This window comes from Lissotriton vulgaris, chromosome 9, assembly GCF_964263255.1.
Source record: "Lissotriton vulgaris chromosome 9, aLisVul1.2, whole genome shotgun sequence".
NCBI classification, from domain to species: Eukaryota; Metazoa; Chordata; class Amphibia; order Caudata; family Salamandridae; genus Lissotriton; species Lissotriton vulgaris.
In genome coordinates this window covers 128,544,549-128,567,672 of record NC_141697.1, presented here as the reverse complement: position 1 = coordinate 128,567,672, position 23,124 = coordinate 128,544,549, and the positions used below count along the sequence as shown (strand labels likewise).

At 43.4% G+C, this 23,124-nt stretch overlaps 1 protein-coding gene across 11 annotated transcripts in view; it reads left to right on the top strand.

Moving 5' to 3' along the window:
- The window catches only part of SMOC1 (SPARC related modular calcium binding 1), a 798,909-nt gene that overhangs the window by 300,444 nt on the left and 475,341 nt on the right, over window positions 1-23,124 (top strand). For all 11 annotated transcript variants that reach the window (XM_086937178.1, XM_086937176.1, XM_086937174.1 and 8 more), the window contains exon 4: window positions 4,021-4,120. In XM_086937178.1, coding sequence (XP_086793304.1) covers window positions 4,021-4,120 — 100 coding nt within the window. The remainder of the gene's footprint in view (window positions 1-4,020; window positions 4,121-23,124) is intronic.

Here is a 23,124-nt window from a genome sequence, read left to right as displayed (position 1 = left end):
ACAGACCGATCACTGTCCATAGAGCCACGTTTTCAGACCTTTTCTAAAGGCCAGCAGGTTCGAGGTACAGCGGAGCGACAGGGGGAGGGTATTCCATAACTGAGGAGCCAGATGTTTGAAAGAACGTCCCCCTACCCTTGCTTTCCTAACAGCAGGGACAATAGCCAAGCCAAGAGATTCCGATCTAAGGGATCTTGTAGGTTTGTAGAAAGCAAGGCGTTTCTGGATATATTCAGCTCCCACCGCATGGAGTGCCTTATGCGCCAGCGTAAGTGCTTTAAAAACAATCCGCTTCCTAACAGGGAGCCAGTGTAGGGAAGGTAACAGGTCAGAGGCTCTCGCACTGTGAGGTAGGCCAAAAATGGCCCGTGCCGCCGAGTTTTGGACCACCTGGAGTTTTTGTAGTAGGTAGTCCGGAAGACCCAAATATAAAACATTTGAGTAGTCCAGCCTGGAGCAGATAAGAGCCTGGACCGTCGTCTTCCTATGCGTCACAGGGAGCAAGGGAAGAAACTTGCGCAACATTTTAAGGAGACCATAGCAAGTGCCAGTCAGGCCCAGAATCTGGGACTTAAGAGATAGGCTGTTGTCAATTTTGACCCCAAGGTTCTTAGCCACCAGAGAAGAGGACGAGGGAGGGAACATGTTCACCGGCCACCAATCCTGCCAACTCGGGTCAGCCTGACACCCGAAGAACAGCACCTCAGATTTGTCAGGGTTGCACTTGAGGCTGTTTCGCTGAAACCAGAAAAACAGCCCCAAGGCACCCGCGGATGCTCTCTCCGTTGAACTCAGCTCCCTTACCACAATAATAATGCACCTGCAGAGAAAAAAGAAGACCGCATACTGGCCACTTTAAAGTAAACATTTCAGCTTGAGACCTAAAGTCAGGGTAAGTTAACTTGAGAATCATAATGGAGGCACATTACAGTACTGTAAATCAATGAAATAACAACCAATGTTCAATGTGATCATATAATGAGCATGGTTACATCAATTTATGAGTTTATCTAGTATAGTGATGTGTAAATCCTCAGTGATTACAGTAGTTGCACACTATTAATTCAGTTATAAATGTGAGGCACATTAATAATATTACACCACACTTTGTGTGTAAATGCCGTATACAGTTGCATAAATGTATCTACGTGATGTAGTTAAGGTGGGGCAAAAGATTACGCTGCTCCACAGTCTACAAAAACAACTGCTTCACATCATTGCCGATCTGTGAGCTCACAAAGCCAGTCAATCCACTTTTTTGCCCTTAAGATACAATAATATTTCATACTTCTTCAGAGACATTTCCCTAATCCATGCAGGCATCGTCTATGAAATTGTTCTTTTGTCAGACATCAGCATTATAGACCCCACTTCTGTTAGGTTTATATCATGTTTGGAACATTTTGAATGAGTTAGAATTTCTGACCATCATCCAAAGAAGTCCCCAGTTTTGCTCTCCCAAAGATCTTTGCCCGGTGAGAGTCATGAAACAGCTCTGTCCATTTTATAGATGTGAGCTTCTTATTCCGCTTAATGGCTCTTAGAATTAGGAGGTTGGAGGTGGTAAAGCCATTGTACAAAAAACCCTCCCTGAGAAGGGATGCTCTGTGAATCCTTCTGAAGTCCTTGCGGCTTTACCTAGGAAATGCGCTAACTACCCTTCAGCCTGCTCCAACAATTTGAAGACAAAAATTGGCTTCTTGACCCTTACAGGCTGGTGTACACCCAGTTATTAGCAACGAGGCAATGGTGCAGTTGGTAATAAATGACTTCAGTAGATTTGTGGTGGAAAGTATTTTAGATCTGTCATCTGTTTTAAAAGCCATCATCCATTAAATCCCAATAAGCACTGATCGGGAAGACGGTTTGTGGAGGCAGTATTGTAATCAGTTAAAATATTTCCTAGCTGAAAAAGAGCAAGTTGTTTTCTCCTACCTTTTGCCTTTTAGGAGCTATAAAACTGAGCTCTGGTGACCAACAAGGTTCTAGCCTACCTCCCCTTTTTTGTTTCATCTATACATGTGTCCCATTGTTAAATTACTCCATCAGCCAAGGGTGCAATTGTACATATATGCCAATGACATGCACACTTTGCCTTAACAACACTGCTCAAGCTCTGGCAACCTTAGTCAGGAGCCGGAAGGTTTGGCAAAGTTCCTGGTCTTTACCCGCTGGTGGATGGCTACCAATTTCCTCGAGCTTCACTTTACAAAAATGCATTTCCTGCTTACCTCCCTAGATGTCTCTGGTTAGAGTGGTGTCCAGTATTTGCAAGTTATGATCCCCACCTTGGACTGCCAAGTCAATCAGTGATGTTGGAATCTATTTAGAATCCACCATGGCCCAGGTTAGTTGGTGGCCAACGTTGCTAACATCTGCTTTAGAAATTAAGGTTTTTAAAGTGTTTCTTGCTTTCATCGGTGCCACTTGCATGTTCTAGTAATTCATGTGTTGATACAGTCCAGTTTGGACTAGGCACCTTTGATCTACATCCCTGTTCTTTCAAGAAAGTTCATGGTCTTCAGTTGTTAGAGAATGCTACTGCTCGGCAAATTATTTGGCTCTACAAGTCAGAACTCATTTCTCATGCGCTCATGTCGCTTCCCATTCCTAGCTTGGTCCATTTTAAAGTCATGACAATCATTCATAAGGCATAGTATCATACAACTCCTGGATTTTTAGTTTCTTTTTCAGTAGAGTCAAAGATGTTCTGCCCGTGAGTGCTCTTTAGTATAAAATGACATAACATAAATTTAGAAAAAGAGGTGTGACCAAAAATCCCACCAAGTATGGAATGGCCTATCTAAGAAGTCGCAGGCTGCAGTTCACAACAGAAAACGTGTACCAATGAGTGTGAATACCTCCACAGGGTGAAGGGGGAATTGATGATTACTGTGCTTATGGGTATGTGCAATGGTGGGAAGCACGCAACTTGGAGGACCAGCTTGAGATACAACTTCTAGTCCAACCACTAGGTGACAGGATTCCTATGAATTGGTAAAAGGAGAAAGTCGCGGCCTAGGCTTTCAGTACAAGCTACTTGGTTAACTGCAATATACCCTTATATCACAATTTTGATTTTGTGATAAATATCAGCAATGCAAACCTGCCGGTATTTATTTGGGGGAAAATACTTGGGGACAACTTTATCAAGGTTTTGTGCCGCCCTTGTGCCACGTAGGGTGACTCCAACCCAAAAATGAGATTTACCAAGCCACGCAAGTCCACTTTGTGTGGCTCTGCTTGGCTTGGTAAATCTGGATTAGTGCAAGGCTTCGCAAGCCACTGCCTTGCTTTAGTTTGCCCTGAGAAGGCGTTTCATGGGTGCAGTGTGGGTGTTCTGCAGCACACTTTGAAAGAGGAAAAGGCATGTGAGGATTGTTTTGCTGCAGGAAGGTGCCCCTTTCTGCACAAAACAAAATTGCCTACAAGGCAGGCACCCTTGCACTATGGCGTAAGGGTGCCTGCCTTGGCGACAAAGCAGCACATTGTGTGCCAGTGCAAGGAGAGGACAGGAATGTGCCATATAATGGTAAATAGAGTGCATTCCTGCCTTCCCCTTTCATGCAGTGCAGAAAGGTGTCTTGCTATGTTGTGTTCTGATAAATCCGGGCCCCGGCAGTAACCCTACCAAGCAGATTTTGGTGTAGTAAGCACCAGAATCAGCATGTTTGTGCCCAAAAATGCGTAAATTGATGGTATTTATCAGGCTTGGTGATCAGACTTGATCAGTTATGATAATTATGCCACCAATTACTGGGCCACTTGTACTGAGGGCCATAGTTGTACGATTGTCTGATATCTATTAGCAATATTGAGACTCAAAACACATTTTCCTTGCCCACATATATATATGCTGTTATTTCCCTGAATGTTGTAAATGGACTTGGTAGATATTAGTGGGGCTAGTTGCTTGTGCAAATGAACCCCACATTAATATGGCATACTGCAAGAATTTATGCATTTTCTTCATTTTACGTACTGCATAATAATGTGTTCATCGTTGTTTCCAATCCACAGGTCCAGTGCCATACCTACACAGGCTACTGCTGGTGTGTGAATCAAGATGGGAAGCCCATCAGTGGCACGTCTGCGCAGAACAAAACTCCTGTATGTTCAGGTACTGTGGCATCACACGTTTTTTCTATTGCTGTAGAAAAGACCAATAGACATCAAAATGATGAATACATGCAAATATAGGATTTATATCCACATATTACCTACTGGCGGTTGCGGGAGGGAAGTTTAGATAGGACCTAGTTTGCATAGAAAAAAAGTTTTTTGTTTTGCTAATTACTTTGGCGCCGTTTGACGAATTTTAATGAATTTTTCAAAATTAGTTTGCCATTCACTATAGCTGCAGTCTGGAATGTTTGGGGTGTTTCTTTAAGCAAGGGCCGGTAAAAAGGGGGTTTCCACACAAACGTGTTTTCCCCCCATGTAATTTCCAATAGGGATTTTAGACACAACTATAGCCTGAACCCCTCAACGGATTTACACCAAATTTAGCAGAAAGCGGGATCTTGTTTCAGAAAGAGTGCTTTTTGTAATTTGTAAAGTTCTAGACCGAAACATGTTGACTCGACCACTAGGTGTTGTGGACCAGTGACCCATCCACTAAACACAGCTTTGTTTTTAGACTTATCCCTATCCTACTATTCCCCCCCCCTCCTCCCAATAAAGATTCACCTAAAGGCTAGGACACTCATGACTGTCAACATCCAGACAGTCTCCCTCCTGGTGGAGGTTTTGATGTCACTTGACGGGACACTCAAGTGACAAGACCCGATGATGACGCTATCCACCAAACCACACTTAGCAGAGATTACATACAACACAGTCTGTGAATGTGTGATTGAGTGTCTCAGAGACAAAACATTCTGAGACTCTGGTACTCAATTCCCCCACCCCCTTTCTGATAGATAACCAGTACCTCTTGGAAGCTGAATGAACCTCTGCTTCTTCCTCCCTCCACTTTTTTGATCTGTACTATCTATATTCTTATTCATATTATCCCATTGTCATTTCTTAAAAAAAAAATGTTTTTATTGGATTTGCAGCACAATAACCGAGGGACCGAGACAATTACTATATAAATGAAACCTGGCATCTCAAAAGCATAGCCATTCGAGGAGTCTAACCCTCTTCCCACCCCATGTCTAATGTCATGACAGGTTAAATTGGGCGGCAGCTTTGTACCGCAAACCAGCCCCTTCACCACACATATAATAAACTCCTTCATTCTATTGTGAATCCACTCCCTCCACCCTACTACCTCATGCGATGGGCTCTGAACTACCCGCCCCACAATTCTTGAGGTGTCTGTCGCCCTGTCCATTGAACGTTAACTTACTGCTAACAGTAGCAAAATAATCTGCAATCCCTCTATTGGGAGCTTTGTGTGTTAGGTCTACATGTCCCTACCTTGTGGCTTCTGGCCTCCAGCTTATAACTCTTGTTCATGTCTCTGTGAGTTCTCCAACCCCAGCGCCGGAAACAACGACATCACTCCCTCGCAAGACCTCTGCAACTCACTCGCCTCGTTCTTCCACCGCAAGATCGCCGACATACACAACAGCTTCGACGCACAGACCACGCACCCTACCACCGAACCAACGCCTGCCACCACCACCTTCTGCAACTGGACCCCGATCAGCACTGAAGACACCACCCGCACGATGAACTCCATCCACTCCGGATCACCAACCGACCCGTGCCCACACCACGTCTTCAACAAAGCCGACGCCACCATCGCACCCCATCTCCGAGACACCATCAACTCCTCCTTCTACACCGCCACCTTCCCGGAGAGCTGGAAGCACGCCGAGCTGACCGCCCTCCTGAAGAAACCAACGGCGGACCCCACCGACCTCAAGAACTACCGTCCCATCTCGCTCCTTCCTTTTCCGGCCAAAGTCCTCGAGAAAACCGTCAAAAACAGCTGGCTGCCTTCCTCGAGACGAACGGATCCCTCGACCCCTCGCAGTCCGGGTTTCGGGCCAACCACAGCACCGAGACCGCCCTGATCGCAGCCACCGACGACATCAGAACCCTGATCGACAACGGGGAAACAGCGGCCCTCATCCTCCTGGACCTCTCTGCGGCATTCGACACCGTCTGCCACCGAACTCTAGTGAAGCGCCTCAGCAACATCGGAATTCGAGAAAAAGCGCTGGAATGGATCATCTCGTTCCTCACCGGAAGAACCCAGAGAGTCCGCCTCCCTCCGTTCAGATCCGAGGCCACCGAAGTCATCTGCGGCGTACCACAAGGATCTTCACTCAGCCCAACCCTCTTCAACGTCTACATGAGCCCCCTCGCAGCCATCGCACACCAGCACAACCTCAACATCATCTCCTACGCCGACGACACCCAGCTCATCCTCTCCCTCACCAGCGACCCCACCACCGCCAGAGCCAACCTACACGAAGGGATGAAAAACGTCGCCGACTGGATGAGGAACAGCCGCCTTAAACTGAACTCGGACAAGACGGAAGTCCTCCTCCTGGGATCATCACCCTCCGCCTGGGACGACTCCTGGTGGCCCCCGGCCCTGGGCACCGCTCCCAAACCGACGGACCACGCACGCAACCTGGGCTTCATCCTGGACTCCTCCCTGTCAATGACCAGACAAGTCAACGCCGTCTCATCCTCGTGCTACAACACCCTGCGCATGCTCCGCAAGATCTTCAGATGGATCCCCACGGAAATCAGGAAGACCGTCACCCAGGCACTCGTCACCAGCCGTCTGGACTACGGGAACACCCTCTACGCCGGAACCACAGCGAAACTTCAAAAAAGACTCCAACGCATCCAGAACGCCTCCGCCCGACTCATCCACGACATCCCCCGACACAGCCACATCACCGGACACCTGAGAGACCTGCACTGGCTCCCCGTCAGCAAGAGAATCACGTTCAGACTCCTCACCCACGCACACAAGGCTCTCCATGACCTGGGCTCCAAGTACCTCAACGACCGCATGACCTTCTACACGCCCACCCGCCAGCTACGATCGACCGGCCACTCACTCGCCACCGTACCACGCATCCACAGAGCCACCGCCGGAGGAAGATCCTTCTCCTACCTGGCAGCCAAGACGTGGAACTCCCTCCCCACCCACCTTCGGCGAACCCAAGTCCATCTCGCCTTCAGGAAGCAGCTCAAGACCTGGCTGTTCGAGCAGTAACTTTCCCCTCCCCCAGCGCCTTGAGACCCTTCCGGGTGAGTAGCGCGCTATACAAATGACGTGATTGATTGATTGATTGGGTATGCTTATTTACTCCAGGGCTGTCATGCCCCTGCCATCCCTCCTGTAGGCGATGGCATGTACATTTGCCCTTCTCTCATGGTGTCCAGATTCAGCAACCCCGGGGATTCCCCTCCAGCTCCACAGGCACCCCAAGCTGTCTTTTTGTCACCGGGCGCCAACACTCCAGCCAGTACCAGACCTTCAATGGGGATGTGAAGAACCAAGACTTCTGACAGGACTTTCAGTTTTGCCGGGAAGAACATCCTATACCGAAGATTCCTCTTTATGAGTTCCATTTACGCTTTATCGAATGAGCGATGCTGTGCATGCACTTCCTCTATATAGTCAGAGAAGATCAAGATATCTTGGTTTTCCAGTCTAATCAAGCCTTGCTGTCTCACTGCAACAATACATCACAATCCCTGTAGTTGAGTAGTTTCACAAGCATCAGTTGTGGCAGCATCCCTGGCCTGGGCGGAACCCCGGGCACCCAGTGGGCTCTCTCTACCACAAGCTGTGCTGTTGAGGCTGTAAGAATGTCCTTATCAGGTCTTTCACAAATTGTTCAGCATTGCCCCCTTTCAGTTTCTTTGAGATGCCCACCTGGCAGACGTAATTTCTCTGTGATCTCCCTTCTGCATCTTCAGCTCTAGAGTGTAGGGGAGTTGTGACCTACTGGAGGCGCAGCACCTCAGTCTGTAAGTGCTTGATGGCCCCTGTGTGTTCTTTCAGCTTAGTTTCTGAAGATCCCACTCTAGCCAAGATTTTATTTAGGTCGGTGTGCAATAGGTTAAGTTTGAGAGTGACTGCTGATCGTCTCACCGGTGCTCCCTACAGCCCAAAGGGGCGGCTCTGTAGGACTTACCTCGGAGCAATGAATTTGGTGCAATGTACTGAGACTGATCTTGGGGGTACAGCAATGGTCTGGGACATGAGCTGTGGGGCAGCAATGGCCCATGTCCTTGAACAATATGTGTTCTGTGCACAGGCACAGGATGCTGACCAGGAGGCCAGAAAGCAATCCCATCCTACGGCCGACCTGGAGCATTCCATGAGAGAGATACTGCAAGCTGTGCATGAAACGAAGAACAGAAAATGTAAACGGGCCCACTGCACTCTGTCCCTCCTTCATGGCAACTGCAGAGTGCCCCAGGAGTGTTACCATGAGGCAGGATTGACTTGTGTTTCACCTCAGGGCATCTCAGGGCCCAGTCCCATTCCACCAGGTAGGGGGAGTGCCTGCAAGGGTCACAGACAGACTTGGCCTTTTCAGCCGGTCGCTAGATTGTGGGGTCCTGCCTCACCAACCTCAAGCAGTAATGCTCCGGCTCGCCCGCCAGCCAGGGCCTCACTCTTGGTCCTGACCAAGCCTACTCTATGTATCTGCTCACACTGTCAGGTGGATCTTCCCGGGCGAAGCGACACTCCGCTGGTCGACAGCAGGCCGCATGAAGTAGCCTCAAGGCTAGGAGCTCTCCGCAGCTCTCTCCTCCAATGACTGCTCTGCTTTCCAGCCAAGGGGGATGATGTCAGCTTTGAGCTTCTCGGGGCAGTACGTCCGCCACCCAGGTCACTACGGTCTGTTCAGCGACAGTCATCAGCAGCTCACTCCAAAGCAGCTCTTCACACCAGAGACGCTGCACCAGCCGTCTCTCACACTGGTGCTGCCACTGGCAAGCCCTTTGGGGTGGAATTCATTAGGATTTCAGAGGTTTTTTCCCTGCCTTCAGCTAGAGCTCTCTTCTGGATCTGCACTTGACCACGCCTCCCACCCTTTCCCCCCTATTGCTATTTCTTCATTAAAAACAACCTATGTGGAGATGTCAATATGCTTACAGTCTACCACAGGAAACATCTAATTTCCGACAAGAAGCTCCCTTTGCCTAAAATATTCGGGGCCTTATTTATGAAGGTCTTGCGCCACTTTTGCGTCACTTTTAAAATGGGAAAAAGTGACGCACCGGTGGCGCAGGGCCTTCATAAATAAGGCCCTCGGTGTCTAACCAGGGATTGTCTGGCTTCCTGAGAAAACCTTTGCAGACGTTGTTCTTAAATTCTGGAGACCTTGTGCTAAATGATATCCAGTCCTCAACATTTCCACTGGGCATTTATTTCCAACACCATGCAGTCAAATTTTATTTAACTTACCATCTTACTGCAACACCCTGTGCCCTTCTATCGACCACTACCTCTTTATTACCGTCCCAGTCACAACTGCTTCTACATCATTGATTACTGGGCCAATGATAACTTTGAGTAGGATATTGTTTGCTCCAATTTCTAAAATGATAATATTATTTATTACAAGACCAGTCCCTTCAATGCACCAAAATGTATTCTATACGTGAGTTTCCTCATTGGGAAAAGTAAGTCAAATGTGGTGGGATGTCATTGCTAACCTACATGTAACACTACTAAAAGCACTTTTTATTCTTCATGGTGCTCATTGACTGTTGTACTGTTTGCTGTGTTTAGGCCTGTCTGATTACTTGATTAATAAGATGCAGGTGGTCCAAAGTTAAGCAGCCCTACTCTTCTCAGCCTTCTACTGAGAACTCATGTAGCCACACTGACTTCCTAACAGGAAAAGGATTCTTTTCAAGACCTTGCTCTTGGTGCACAGGGTGCTTCATCAGTGTGGCGCTGGGTATCTCAGGGCAAGGATTTGCTTTTATGCTCCATCCAGGCGCCTGCATTCAGCCAACCCCATTCTGGCCAAAATCCCGAGGTTTCAGCTGTCCAGAACAGGGAACAAGTCCTTTTCATTCTTAGTACTTTCAACATGGAACAAACCCCCTTTAGAATTATGGAGCATTTCAACTACCTCCTAGCTTTGGAAAATGAAAACATGGCATTGTAAGCCGGATTAGTGGTTATCTCTTTCAGTAAGTGATCACCTAAGGTGCATAGCACATAGACACTCTTTGGAGTAACAGAGAGTTCTATAGAAACTCCCTTTATATTACATTTACATTACACATTTATAAGTGCACTGTTACACCGTTTGGGTGTCCTGATGCTATAGAAACATGAAGATTTTTGAGTTTTAAGCATGAAGACGGATCACTTTAGATAGAAAATAAGTGGGTTTTTGTTTACTGTTTCTGCAAGTCCTATGGGAGGAAATCAGAACAAGGTGAAAAGTAAGCCGGTTCCAGACGTTTCAGAAGATGAGAAGTAAGCTTGTTCAGTAGTTTCAGTCAAGTCATTCTTTCCTAATGGGAGGTATGCACATCAAGTTAGCAGATGCCAAACTTCTTAAGCGTCAGGGATTGTACCTTCCGGATTTAACTGGGTCCTGCGGCTAGGGTAGACTAATAATATGGCAGGGGAAGCAGGTGGAGCTAACAGAGGGATAGGCAGGTAGGAAGACCTGAGAACAAAAGTCTATAGAATGCATGTAATTTTATTTTGGAACATAGTGTACAGGTGATCACAAAGAGCTTATGATACCTCACAAGAAGAATGACCTCCTGCTGGGACACTAACAATTTTGGGCATATTAAAAAGTTCTTTGATTTTGTTAAGGGAAGCCCTAGTACAGTTGCCATGCTCAATTTTGTTTGTAGTGTGTTTGCTCTGTTTATGTTCTCTTAATGCTTTCAAGTAAGACAATTTTACTTGTTGGAGTTATTACAATCTCCCCCCACATTCAAGATACTTACAATGTTTCTTGGCTTGCATACATTTCTGAATAAACCTGGGCACCAAGAGGCAAGTTCACAGCTGTTTGGTGTGCTTCAGCGGAATTCCAGTGTCAAGTGTATATATGATCCATTTATTAAAAGCAGGCGCATTTCTGTTCAGATCAGTGGAGTGAGAACGCTACTTTTTCTGTTGAAAATTTGGGCCTCTGTCTACTTCGGTGAGGGCCTTCGTTGTTGCAGGCCATAGTTTGAGAATGCATGTCAAGTAGAGAAAGTTGAAATGCCTAATTAACCATTAGGTTAGAGGTGTAGAGTTGCATTTTGCCATACTTTTTATTGGTGCAAAAGGCAGATTGAGTGTGTGACCTTTATCATGTTTGGGGCTGAGAGTTAATTGCTCCAAATTAAAATGAGTGAATCCTTCAATGAGCATATTAACCTCTTGGTGAATGGTAGGGTCAGCATAGAGATTAAAGTCTCCAAGGGAGAGCGGATAGGATGAAGGAATGTTGGGCTTGGGGCTGAGGTGCCGGTACACACCAAAGGACTTTTATAATAAAGTTTGGAAATAGTTTTAGTGCCACACGAAGACATTCACCCTCTTTGAAGAGTGGAAGAGTGAGAATTCTGGAATGTTTGCCTGTAAGGTGTCTTTAAAAGGGAATACAAGAACACATCCTTTATTGGACCCCGAGATCATATCTGATCTATTTGTATTGCCCATAGATAAGGCCACTAAGATATCTTGATTTGAGAATTTGTTTACGTTTCAGTAATGCAAGTCAATGTTGGTTATCCATAAAGTAATTGTTAATTAAGTACAATGTTTTACTTAGGGTCTCACATTTCTAAGAAAAAGTTCAATGATTGTTGGTGCACATTATTATTTGGTTGCACAGTCAATACTTTAGGGTATGATGCTTGAGTTGTTGGAAGGGGGTAGCAATATGAAGATGCACAGAGTTTGGCAGGGCACTCTAGAGTGTACGGAGGCTGGCACGCAATCCCTGAGTTTCTAAGTTAGGGTTGTAACAGCTTACTCTATCTTTAGTATATGTGCCTGGTGTCTAACTAGTGAGTGGACAGGCACAGACAGGCTTCCCTTTGGCCCATGAGGGGCAGGCTGCTGAGCATGTCCTCTACGTGTCTGAGTCATCAGCCAAGTTAAGTAGGGCTTTAAAAAATAAAGATGTGGGGTCGGTTCCTGATGTGCACTCAAATACAATAAAATAAATACTTTGAGCAAAAAGAAAGAAACATCAACCTGGCATGCTGTAAATATGGAGAAATAAAAATCATAACAGATTAAAACATGCAGATTAGTGTCTGAGCAATACATTAAGTAAGTAAGTAAGTATTAAACTTATACAGCGCGAACTAAGCCCAAGGGCATCAAGGCGCTAAATGCAGCTAACAGAGGTAACAGAGTAGACAGCACGCTCATACTGAATTATGTGAGAAGAGCCAGGTTTTTAAGCTCCTGCGAAAGATGGAGTGTGATGGTTGACCAGAGAGCTTTTCCGGCAGGGAGTTCCACAGTCTTGCCGCAGGCAGCGAGAAGGCTCTACCTCCCCACCTGGATTTTTTAAACTTAGGGAGCACTAACAGATTTTTATTAGAGGAGCGGAGAGACCTACTAGGAACATATCCCTGAAACATTGACTTGATGCCATCAGGACCTAAGCCATAATAGGCCCTATGAGTCAGACAGAGGGACTTGAAAAGGATCCTTTGATCTAAAGGCAACCAGTGCAGTGACCTAATTGCAGCTGTGACTGGATGAAATTTTAAACAAGAAATAAACCTAAACCAAAAACCTAATTCCTCTATCAATAACATTTAGGGAATCCCGCAGACCTAATACACATCTTTACCTCACTTACTAATTGACCATTGATACACACATGTTTAATTGAAAATCCCCCATAGCAAAATAATTCATTCTCTATCTATATTCACAAAGGAGCCACTAAGTGAATGTCTCAATAGATCTTAAAACCTCATATGACATTATCAACCAAAAGAATATTCTAGAACGCCTACTGTTGGTGATTGTTAGACATTTAGGTCTGGACCAATAACTTTTTAATTCTCTACAGAAGATGGTTCTTTAAATATTTCTATTCCTGTACTGAGAGTAAACACTAACAAACTATATAAAGAGACTGGTTATGTTTTAATTTGAGTTATTTGCTTCAATGATGTCATGTTTGTACTTTGAAGTGCTGCAGGAGTGGCACTAAAGGATGTTAATGCATACATTTGCTAGTATCCTGTCTTGTTATGACATTTTAATGTTACCTAAAACAGTGCCTCTCTGTATAATGTGATCCATGAAAATTGATCATGGATGGTAGAGGCCCTAATATCAACAAACAAACCCCACCCATAAGGAACAACAAGAACTCAAGCAGAGATTTATCTTATTAGATCCAGCATGAATTATGAATTACCAATTACATATGTATTATTAATTTCATATGCAAATCATTCTTCGTCCTCCTCTAATAGAAGCAGACCAGCCCAGACTAGCTCCCTCTGAAAGTAAACACAAGCTACCCCAAACCGGTTTAGGCCTATTGGGTCTTTTCAGAAGGGAGCAGCTTGAGTCCTATGAGCACAGGACCCACCTCTGGCCATAATTATCATTCCTAGGGTATTACATTCCGAATACAGTAACATTTCTCATGTGTGGCAACTCATCCATGCAGCTACTTCTTACATAGGATGAGAGGAGCAGGCTCCTAATTGCCTCTCCAAATTAAAGTGAGGACACTAACAACATTGTTGCAAGTGCTTTGATACATCTGAAATTGAGTGCAAAATGCGTTTGAACCCAATGTCAGATTACAAGTTGGATGCACATTACACTTGATCCCAGTATTTTGTTCACACGGATTCTTCCTCTTTTGAAAGTAGAATACCATGCACTTTTAATGTTCACAAAGACTGCTCTTCCACATTATTACCAATTTCGCCTGGGAAAACTCTGTACTGTGCAGTAAGACTATTCAGGGAAATGTTCAGGTTACATAGCTGTAATCCCATTACTCTGAATTTCCAGGCCTTACATATGGGCGGCCTGACACTCTGCTGACACCCTTAAACACTAGTTACCTTTCCCCACCCACATTACACTGTTTAAGGGCACAGAGCACATCCCACATCCTGGTACAAATGCCCAAGCATAAGGCTAAAGCTGTGCATGGGAGGGAAGTAGGAAGTAAGATCTGGGATGAGGAATAGAAAATCAGAGTAATGACAGCACTGGTGAGTAATTTGAACATTGGCTCCTCATATCTTTATGTTTGAGGACAAACCCAACCAAAGAAGCAGTTTTGGAAACAAGAACATCACAGAAGTGGAACGATGCAATGCTACATCCATGTGAAATCCTAATCAAACTTCTGAAACCTCATCCACAGAGAGTAGACAGAACCCCAGTGGCAAACGCAGAAGGAATCTGAAAATAAATATATCAAGTCTAAATGAGAGACATGTATAGGGCACTGCCCAAGTGCCCACCAAAGAGATGTCCCTGATGGAGACTGTTTACTCTGCCCGCAAAGACCCATTCCTCTGGTAGAAAGTCAATGTATGTGTTCAGGTAACTCCTTAACGTGGTAGAAGGAGCCAACCCCTGCCCAAGGGACCAAAGTTCACATGGAAGTTACTACACTGAAGTAGGGAAGCAGCCCTGTTCAAATAAATGGGGACTGCTACTTAAACAAATAGAGTGTGAAAAGGCTTTCTCTTCCAGAGAGGATGGATTAGGATAGAATACCAGAAGATTTTTTTTGCTTCCCCATAAAATCTGGACAAAATGTTTAGGATTAATCCTGGACCCCAACAAAGGAACATCCTATCAGGAAAAGACACTAAAGTAGGAACCCTTGGAAACTAAAGACTTCAAATCTCCTATCTTTCTGGTAAACTTAATTGAGAACAAAAGCTAATTTAAGGGTGAGAGATTTAAAAGAAACCTCTTCTAAGGGTTCAAAGAGCGCTCACAGAAGCTCAGAAACAACTAGAAGAAGGTCCCAGGAAGAAAAATTCTCTCTACTTGGACTAGCGTAAACCACGTAGGATGATGGAACACAAACAGCGTAAACCACCTGAAGGCTTCCCAAAACCTCTATTGGCTGCCCACTGAGCTTTGAAAATGGAACAAGACAAACTCCAGACAAACCCTTCCAGCACGTATCTCAGGATTAAGACTGGATCACATTCCCAAATAGCCCTTTCCCTGTAAACCATGCACATTTCTGAAAAGTGGCCCAATGGTGATTATAAGTTTTTATAATAGGCAGCTTCCTAGAAGACTGAACAGCTGAGCTCAAAAACCTATTCTGTGGTTCTAGAGGTTCAACCTCCACACCAACAAGCATATTCTCAGAAGGGATAACTACAACAAGGAAGGAGAGAGTGAAGAGGGGATGTACATATGGGTAGAATCCGCTCTGGATCCGGGCACTGCGGTGGAAATCCAGCTGAGGAGACTTCGGTGCCAGGATGGTACAGCAAGGATAATCCTCTGATGGCACCTCAATTGACTGGCTAGCATCTTGGATATGACTGGTAAGGGAGAGAAGGCATGTAGAAGACCTCTTGGCAGATTGGAACATTCTTCCCCAGGCATGTTCCTCCAAAAATCATGAACAGTACACTGGGTGAATAGCCTTGATCTTGGTGGTGAAGAAATCTGCCACAGGACAGCCGAATACTTTGCATTTCTTTTTAGAAATGCTATCTGAGCTAGGCTCACTTGCTAAGAAGTTGGGTACACTCACATTGTCCACCCCTGAAGTTAACAGTTGACAAAGTAAACAGATGATCCTCCGCCGACTGGAAAGTCTGGACAGCAATCTGTGCCCAACCCCTGCAGTGAGTGTCTCCTTGACGGTTCACAAAGGCCTTGGTCATTGAGTTGTCAGGTTGCAGAATCACTGACTTCCCTGGAATCTTGTTGACAGAGGTATTTATGATAAATTAGTAAAACAAATGATATAATTAATATTATTTGACCATTACATTAATTTATTATTACACATTTAAGTAATTTAATTGCATTAAATTAAATTACAATTATTTTTCTGAAGTTTAAATAAAAAATACATTCCGCCATGATGTAGACAAATTAAATTTTTTATTATGCATTAACAAATATTCAAAGTGATGTACAGAATCAATTAAAAGTAGTTTAATTATACTCTGATACAAAATAATGTTACATTATACATTTAAAAAATACTGTTAAAATATTTATTAAAATTAAATAATGATTATGATTTAGTTTTAGATTTTTTTAGTTTTAAATTACATTTATTTATGTTATGTAGATTTGTAGAGGGTGCTATCAACCAGCAGGGTATCCTGGTATTCTTTATATTCTACACTATTTTAAGTAATGTAATTTGTTTTAACAATATTTCCTATAGAGTTCTATTTCAAGTCCCTGTGTCCAATATTTTCGTTAGGGGGGGGTGTTGCAATGTAGGTGGGTGACAATTTGTGGTGCTGGACTTACTACTGTTACCTTTTGGCAGTAATAGCTAACATTTGAAAATTTGGCTCCACCCCCTTTTCCAGGTTGTGGAGACCTGTAAGTTTCCAATTTTGATTAACTTCACACTCAGATTCTGTAAATAACCAAAAGCGTTAAAGTTACTGAAACGTCTAAGTATAACTAACATAACAGTATTTCCTTAAGCAGTTTTATAATCAGGTTCTATTGTGCCATTCAGGATGAAGCCATTTACCTGTTGCCAATCTTCATAGCACCAAAGATCCCTTCCTTTGTAGCATATTCCTAGCCTGTCATCATTGGGAGCAGTACTCTTAATGGTGACATACTTTTTCTCTACATATTAACTTAGTAATTTTGAAGTTTTTCTACCTCTCGTAGATTGAAAGAAAACACTCAATAAATATTTTCAGTCCTCATTTGCAGTGTTCAAAGCTCAGGTTACTCACCTTTAGTCATAGGTAACCAGCTTTAGGGACTGCTAGCACATGGGAAGAAAGGAGAGGATGGCTTTTGTCAGGCCCTAATTTGTAACAACACTTTTGTTGGGACTTTGCTCATTTCTCCCTAATAAGTCATCATGTCCTTGTGTACTTCACTTTATTGTTCAAAAATCAGATGAATTACACAGACAGTTTTCGGCAAGGTATCAAGAAGAAACTTTCTTAATAGGAACTGCACTTTTAACCTATGCACTAATTGCAGATCAATAAAGACCTTATTAGGAGGTCCCTGGTGCTTCCAAGGGGTTGGTAACAAGAGCTATGGCCCCCATTGGTATTGAAAGGTCTGGGGTAACCCCATATACCTGTTTTTCAGCCAGAGTTTGGGGCCTTGCACCTGCTTTTCAGCAGTCTCCGGATGACACTCCATGAAGAAATGAGGACTTACCTGTGGAACTGAACTGGAATTGCTAACACTCTAGGTAATTCTTAATTTCTAAGGGTATATTGAGACCCTCATTACCCGTGGCCTGGTAGCTAAAATGATAATGATCCTACTGATGAAATCGGACTATGTGAGGGTCAGAATTTATCATGTGCGATAATTATTGCCCATTATAAGATCTTTGGGGTATAAATGCGGATTTTACTACCGACTACACCGAAAAAGGCATGCAGGGATTTAGCCAATTCTACATGTATGGGTCTGAGCACACAAACTGGGCCTGGTTAGCAGAGTCTTAAGGGAACAGAGTCAAAAACCCTGAATCTTCAGTCCAAAATAAATGGGGTTGATCCTGGAAAAAAGGCATTTTCCTACAGATAGCATTCAAATAAAAAGGCCCTGAAACTCCCTGGCATCCATGGTGTGTGTATACATATATACACAATGTACTGCCTCTAGTTCAGGATTTCCTATTCATGGATCAGATAATGTATTTATTTGATGTGTTTTCTTAGAGAAATTCATGTCGTGTTGCAGGCACTGCAGAACATTTTCTTTAACAAAATAATTGTACGTACTGAACGTTGCTACGTACGGTATGTAGTTAAGGTTATTGCAGACAGTATACACATTGTGATGACATAATTGTGGCTTCTGAATGAGAGGAGACATTTTCTGTTATTCTGAGTGGCTTAGTAGTGCTTACCACCAGTTTGTGGCATGGACTGTCATGTGTCAAGTGGACTTAGTTGTCATTTTAATGCTTATTGGCAACGTTCAGATTATAGTAGTTTATAAAAAGGTTGACAGGTTTTCCATTTACAGTCCAGAACATTAGTCGCTGCACCCACAGTGATTGTCCTCATGTCTGCAGCAAATTCATTTCACAAAGGATTTAAGTTAAGTATTATAAATAAGACACAGATTGCTATTCAGATGTCATATTCAATCATGATAATAGCTTTACAAACCACACCAGTCTCAATGGATCTTTGCTTCTATGATGTTCATGAGATACAGATGGGTCAGTGAAGGTATCAGTGACTCTGAGAGACAGATAAAGTACTACTCTATGAAAATAACATTTCTGGTGCAAAAGGACTGAAAGGAGCCGGAAAGGCACCTTACACTTGTCTAGTCAAATGTGTGCTAATGACAATTTTGCCAGGGAGTTTTCATCATTTTTAATTAGCTAGGGAGCTCTTTAGAACTGTTTCTGGCCATTGTCACGCCTTGCCACATACCTGCTGCTGCCGGAACTGCCATCGCTGCTGCCGGGGTTCTGGGGGAGCCGCCAAGAGTCTGCGGACTCCGTTGCCCAGTGTCCTTCGCGGCGCACACAACGCCGCCGCGTCAGAGATGTGCCAGGACGTCACAGGAGGCGCTCTTAAGGAAGCACGAGCCCCAGCAGGAGCGGGAGCTCTTTAGAACAGTTTTTTGCCATTGTCACGGCTTGCCACATACCTGCTGCTGCCGGAAATACCATCGCTGCCGCTGGAGGTTCTGGGGGAGCCGCCACGAGTCAGCGAACTCCATTGCCCAGTGTCCTTCTCGGCGCGCACCACGCCACCGCATCAGAGACGTGCCAGGACGCCACAGGAGGTGCGCTTAAGGAAGCGCGAGCCCTGCATCTCGGAACGCGCATGGGTGGCGCCGGGAGAAGCCCAGGACAAGGGCAGGACCGTCTTAGGCCGTCAGAGGCCGTCAGAGGCCGTCAGAGGCCGGGCCGGGCCACCCCCCTGTCCAGTACAAAGGGGGACCTGGTATTTATCTCTGACATTTTACATAGGACATCTGTAACCTGGTTTTTAAATGTTTTAGATCCTTAGTTGGTACTTGACTACATCGGTGTTTATAGGATGGCTAAGAGGAAAACTAATAAAAGGGAGATTGAAAAATCATGCACTACTATAGATACCTATCTGGTGAGAGCGATAAACGTACTCTCAGAGGAAATCGACTGTACTGAGAAACATTTATCTATAGGCCCCAGCCACCCACGGGGGTGATAAAGGGAAGAAGCATAAGGGTGTCCTTACTGCGGATGGGCAAAGAACCCCCAAGGAAAACTCTATAATAATAAATGAAGCAGGTTCTGTAACCAACAAAAGGTAATAAATGACTGTAGAGAAGAAATTAATATGTGTCTTGAAGATGACATCAATGCTAAAATGATACTGATTAACTTCTCCAAGATAAATAAGGTTGTAGATAGTTCCTTAAGCCGACCATGTAGAACTAACAAAAATTCCAACGTGCGTTGGTTTGATCAGAACTGTTCTAGAGCATTACGGGATTTGAAGAAGGCTTTGAATATTAAACCTAGACAGTCGGATAGTATTAAACAGTTACAACTTTCTTATAAGTTAGCAATTGAGGGCAGAAAGGTTGAGCTTCAAACAGAAGCTTGGGATAAATTGAGTTTAGCAGCAGACATGAATGATTGCAAACTTTTTGGGGAAACTGTGAATAGTCCCTTCCTGAAGGATGATCACATCCGGGACTGAATTCCCTAGTTAATTGTGATGCTTGCGTGGAACACTTTTCTAGCATTTTTTATAATTCCGATAGGAGTGCGTCTAATTGTAATCCATCAATTAAAAATGCTACTAATTGGTCTGTATTACCCCTGTTGATTGATATTGAGGAAGTGCATGAAGGTATAATAAATTGCAAGGGGGTCAAGGCCCCGGGCCCTGATGGGGTGCCAATTGACCTATATAAGAATGAAATGAAATTGTGGTCCCTAATTTTAACCAGAGTTTTCAATGCTGCTGTTGAGGATTCAATCCCGACGTCATGGGGTCACTCTATAATTATACCTATACACAAGAAAGGGTCTAAGTCTGAACCGAGTAACTATCGCCCTATATCCCTTTTGGACTCTTCCATTAAGATAATGAGTAGGATTTTGCTTAAACGACTTGAAAGCTGGGCGAACAAAAACATGATCCTCTCAGAAGTCCAATATGGCTTTAGGAAAGGCCTATTCACTCTGGAACAATGTGTAAATCTAGACCTATTGATTAGTAAATATACCCTAGCAAAAGAAGGTCGTTTATACCTTTGTTTTGCAGACCTCAGCAGCGCCTTTGATTTGGTCGACCATTCCATCCTGTGGCCACTTTGAATAGAAATGGGTGCCCCTAAGGAGATTGTTTTCTTTTTAGCAAGATTATATGAGAAACTCTCCAGTAAAGTGCGGTATGGACTAACAGGAGAATGCACCCCTCTTTTTAATGTTAAAAGAGGCATCCGCCAGGGATGTGTGCTGGCCCCATTATTATTTTCACTATTTATTAATAATGTAGACTCAGCACTGAGCTTAATCTCGGCAGATTCCCCTTTGATTTTTAAGAAAACCGTACCAATTCTCTTATACGCTGATGATACAGTTTTACCGCACCGTACTCCTATTGGTTTACAGCGCCTTATTAACAATTATAAATTATTTATTGATAAAAGGAAGCTCCTTATAAATAAAACAAAAACATTTATCATGGCATGTGGCAAGCACCCCAAACTGTCCAGGCCTTTTTACATTGATGATTCTAGGGTACAGGTGATCAATTCGTTCTGTTATTTGGGATTGACTTTTTCAGGGAACGGAACTTGGGTTCATGAACATGCCAATGTTAGGTCGAAAATGTCAAGGATTGTCAATTGCATATTTAGATTTGCAGCCAAATTAGGAACTTGTATACCAAAGGATATGGTGGATATTTATAAGGCCAGGTGTGTGACAGCAGCCTTATATGGGGCAGTCTCTGGGGCTACTGTACAAAAAATTCCCTATTAATTGAAGAGAACCTGTACCTTAAATGTTTATTATGTGCGTCGTCCTCTGCCTCTACAGAATTAATACAAAATGAGGTGGGTCTAGAATATATCTCCGATCTAGCGGCTATACGCCCCCTCCTCCTCTGGAAATCCATATGGAGTAAGGAAGAGACTGCGTTCACACAAACCTTAATTCGAGACTGCTTAAAGTTAGATAGTTGCACCAAAATACCATGGATTAAGTATGTTTGTTAGTGGTTTATCTGCTTATTTAATTTTGATATACGTTTGGGACCATGTCTCACAGATACTTTATCAAAATCTGAGATTAAAACAGCTTTTCTGGAGGCGAAAAATGTATCTCGTTCCTGTATAATCGAGAAACAACCAACAGTGATATTTTATTGGCAACTGCAACTTGTAAAGGGTTTCCAACCGCATCTAACTTTTGTAACTATTGCTTCCCATAGATACGTATTGACACGCCTAAGACTAGGAATAGCCCATCACTCGGTAGCTTTTCCTAAAGTTAAACAGAGTACCACCACCCCTTGCCCATGTGATGGAGCTTCCCAGCAAAGTTGCTTCCATATCTTACTTCTTTGTAAATTCTATTCGAATTTTAAGATTTTTTATTTAAAACCAATTTTTTTACAGTACAATATTAGATCCTCGTAGGATGCCATGAACCTGCTCATTAGAATGGAGGATCAGGGACTGTGTTTCCACCTAGCATCTTTTTTGCTAAAGGCCATCAATACTAGGAAATCAATTGTTATTAACTAGTGACTGTATTTTAAAGGGTATATTGGATTGTGTCCCATTTTTTATTTTGCACATTGCACTTTATGTCGTTTCATGTTGGCCTTGCCACTGGAATTCCAGTTAAACTTATGAAGGGCTATTTTCTGCTCCAACTGTATTATGAATTCGTTCCCGTTGCATTTTTGTCTCCTATATCTTGTATTTTATGATGTTTATAGCTGGATTTTGCCCCTGGAACATTTGTTAAACTCTTGAAAGGATATCTTTTTATACTTATTGTATAATGAATCTGTGTACGTCGTTTTTATGGATGTTTTGTACGGAGGTAGTTACTGAAACTGTTGACATTTTCTCCTTGTACTTTTTAACTACTGTTATGCTGCATGGCTGATATACTCAACCGAATAAAGCTTTTAAACAAATTAGTTGTTTGCTAAGGTATTCTATCTGAATAGCATATGTTAAATATCATGCTACAAAAATATCACAGTCAAAATATAATCAACCTTATTATCATGAAGATATGCATAAATCGATAAGTATACATTTGCTATTCCCTCCTCCACATATATCTACTTTGATGATACATATATCTTTAAACTATATAGATGTGAAGTTAGAAATAGTAAATCTATACTTACCTATATGTACTTACCTTTACAATATTGAGGTAGTTGATATTTGTTGATATGGCAGTTGTTAGACATGTCAGCCTTAGTGTAGTCTTCCCTTAAACATTTTGCTTCCCCCCCCCCCTTTTTGTTTTTGTTGATCTCGTTTTTGCTGGTCTTAGGACTCCGCGCACTTTGCCACTGCTAACAAGTGCTAAAGTACATGTGCTCACTCCGTAAAATGAGATAATATTGGCTTATCCACAATTGGCATATTCAGTTTACTTGTAAGTCCCTAGTAAAGAGGTACTACATCTGCTCAGGGCCTGTAAATTAATTGCTACTAGTGGGCCTGCAGCACTGACTGTGTAACACACTTAAGCATTCCTTTAAACATGCCTCACTTCTGCCATTGCAGCCTGTGTGTGCAGTTTCAAACTGCCATTTCAACCTGACAAAATAAACCTTTTGCTAGTCCCAAACCTTTCTTTTTAATACATTAAAGTCATCCCTAGTGTAGGCCCTAGACAGCCCAGAGGGCAAGGTGCAATGTATTTAAAACGTTGGACATGTACTTTTAATTTTTACATGTAATGGTAGTGAAAACAATTCAATTCATTTTTCACTACTGCAAGGCCTACCTCTCCCATAGGATAA